Source organism: Sinocyclocheilus grahami, unplaced genomic scaffold (genome assembly GCF_001515645.1).
Source record: "Sinocyclocheilus grahami isolate Dianchi unplaced genomic scaffold, SAMN03320097.WGS_v1.1 scaffold15718.1, whole genome shotgun sequence".
In the NCBI taxonomy this organism is placed as follows: Eukaryota; Metazoa; Chordata; class Actinopteri; order Cypriniformes; family Cyprinidae; genus Sinocyclocheilus; species Sinocyclocheilus grahami.
Window position 1 is genome coordinate 1 of NW_015515858.1, and position 762 is coordinate 762.

At 41.2% G+C, this 762-nt stretch overlaps 1 protein-coding gene across 1 annotated transcript in view; it reads right to left on the bottom strand.

The window, feature by feature from the left end:
- Positions 1-29: 29 nt before the first annotated feature.
- The window catches only part of LOC107579240 (E3 ubiquitin-protein ligase UHRF2-like), a gene marked incomplete at both ends in the record, with an annotated part of 5,011 nt that continues 4,278 nt past the window's right edge, over positions 30-762 (bottom strand). Inside the window, one exon of the mRNA XM_016265091.1 lies at positions 30-167. Within this exon, the coding sequence (XP_016120577.1) occupies positions 30-167 (138 nt within the window). The remainder of the gene's footprint in view (positions 168-762) is intronic.

A 762-nucleotide genomic window follows, 5' to 3' on the forward strand; every position in this document is an offset into this window, starting at 1 on the left:
CACACACACACACACACACACACACACACCTGGACTTTCAGGCCGAGTTTCTTGCTGCGCTCGATCCCTTCCGGAGTCCAGGGTGCCGGCTCCACATCGTCCCGCCGCAGCAGGTATCTCCACACCAGGAAGCCACACTTCCCGATCTCCGGCCAGTACTTCACCACCTGACAACAGCGGCACATGTTACCACGGCAACCACTCACTCTCCGCTAACATCGCGTCTCCATGGTGACGAATAATGCAACAAAGTTTTTGAAAAGAGAACTTGATTTGACTTCATGAGCTCAAGGGTCCAGATCACCATGGCAACCGAGGCTTAACGAACACAATGAACGAGGAAAAACTGCTACTAAAAGACTGAAATCTTGTCACTTTTTAACACTGATGTGTCACAGCAGAAGAAAGACATCGGACACTTACTGACCAACTTCAGTAGTTAATCTGTCTCAATCAATAATGATAATCTGAAGCATTCTAACATGTTAATGAAGCGCATTCCTGTATAAGGAACGGTAGTGCTGCGCCAACACCAACATTAAGCACTTGCTAAATGCATAAATGTAAATGAGAGCTCTGCTCATGAATATTAATTACTTGGCATTAACTCATTGGTAGTGTTGATCCTGTTAACTAAAGATAAAAGCAAATCTATTAAAATTATTTTCAGTAAAATAAATAAAGCTGAAATAACAACAATAAAAAACAAATATTAGGTGAAAAACTTAAACATAAAAAACACAAATATCAGGTGAAAAAAAA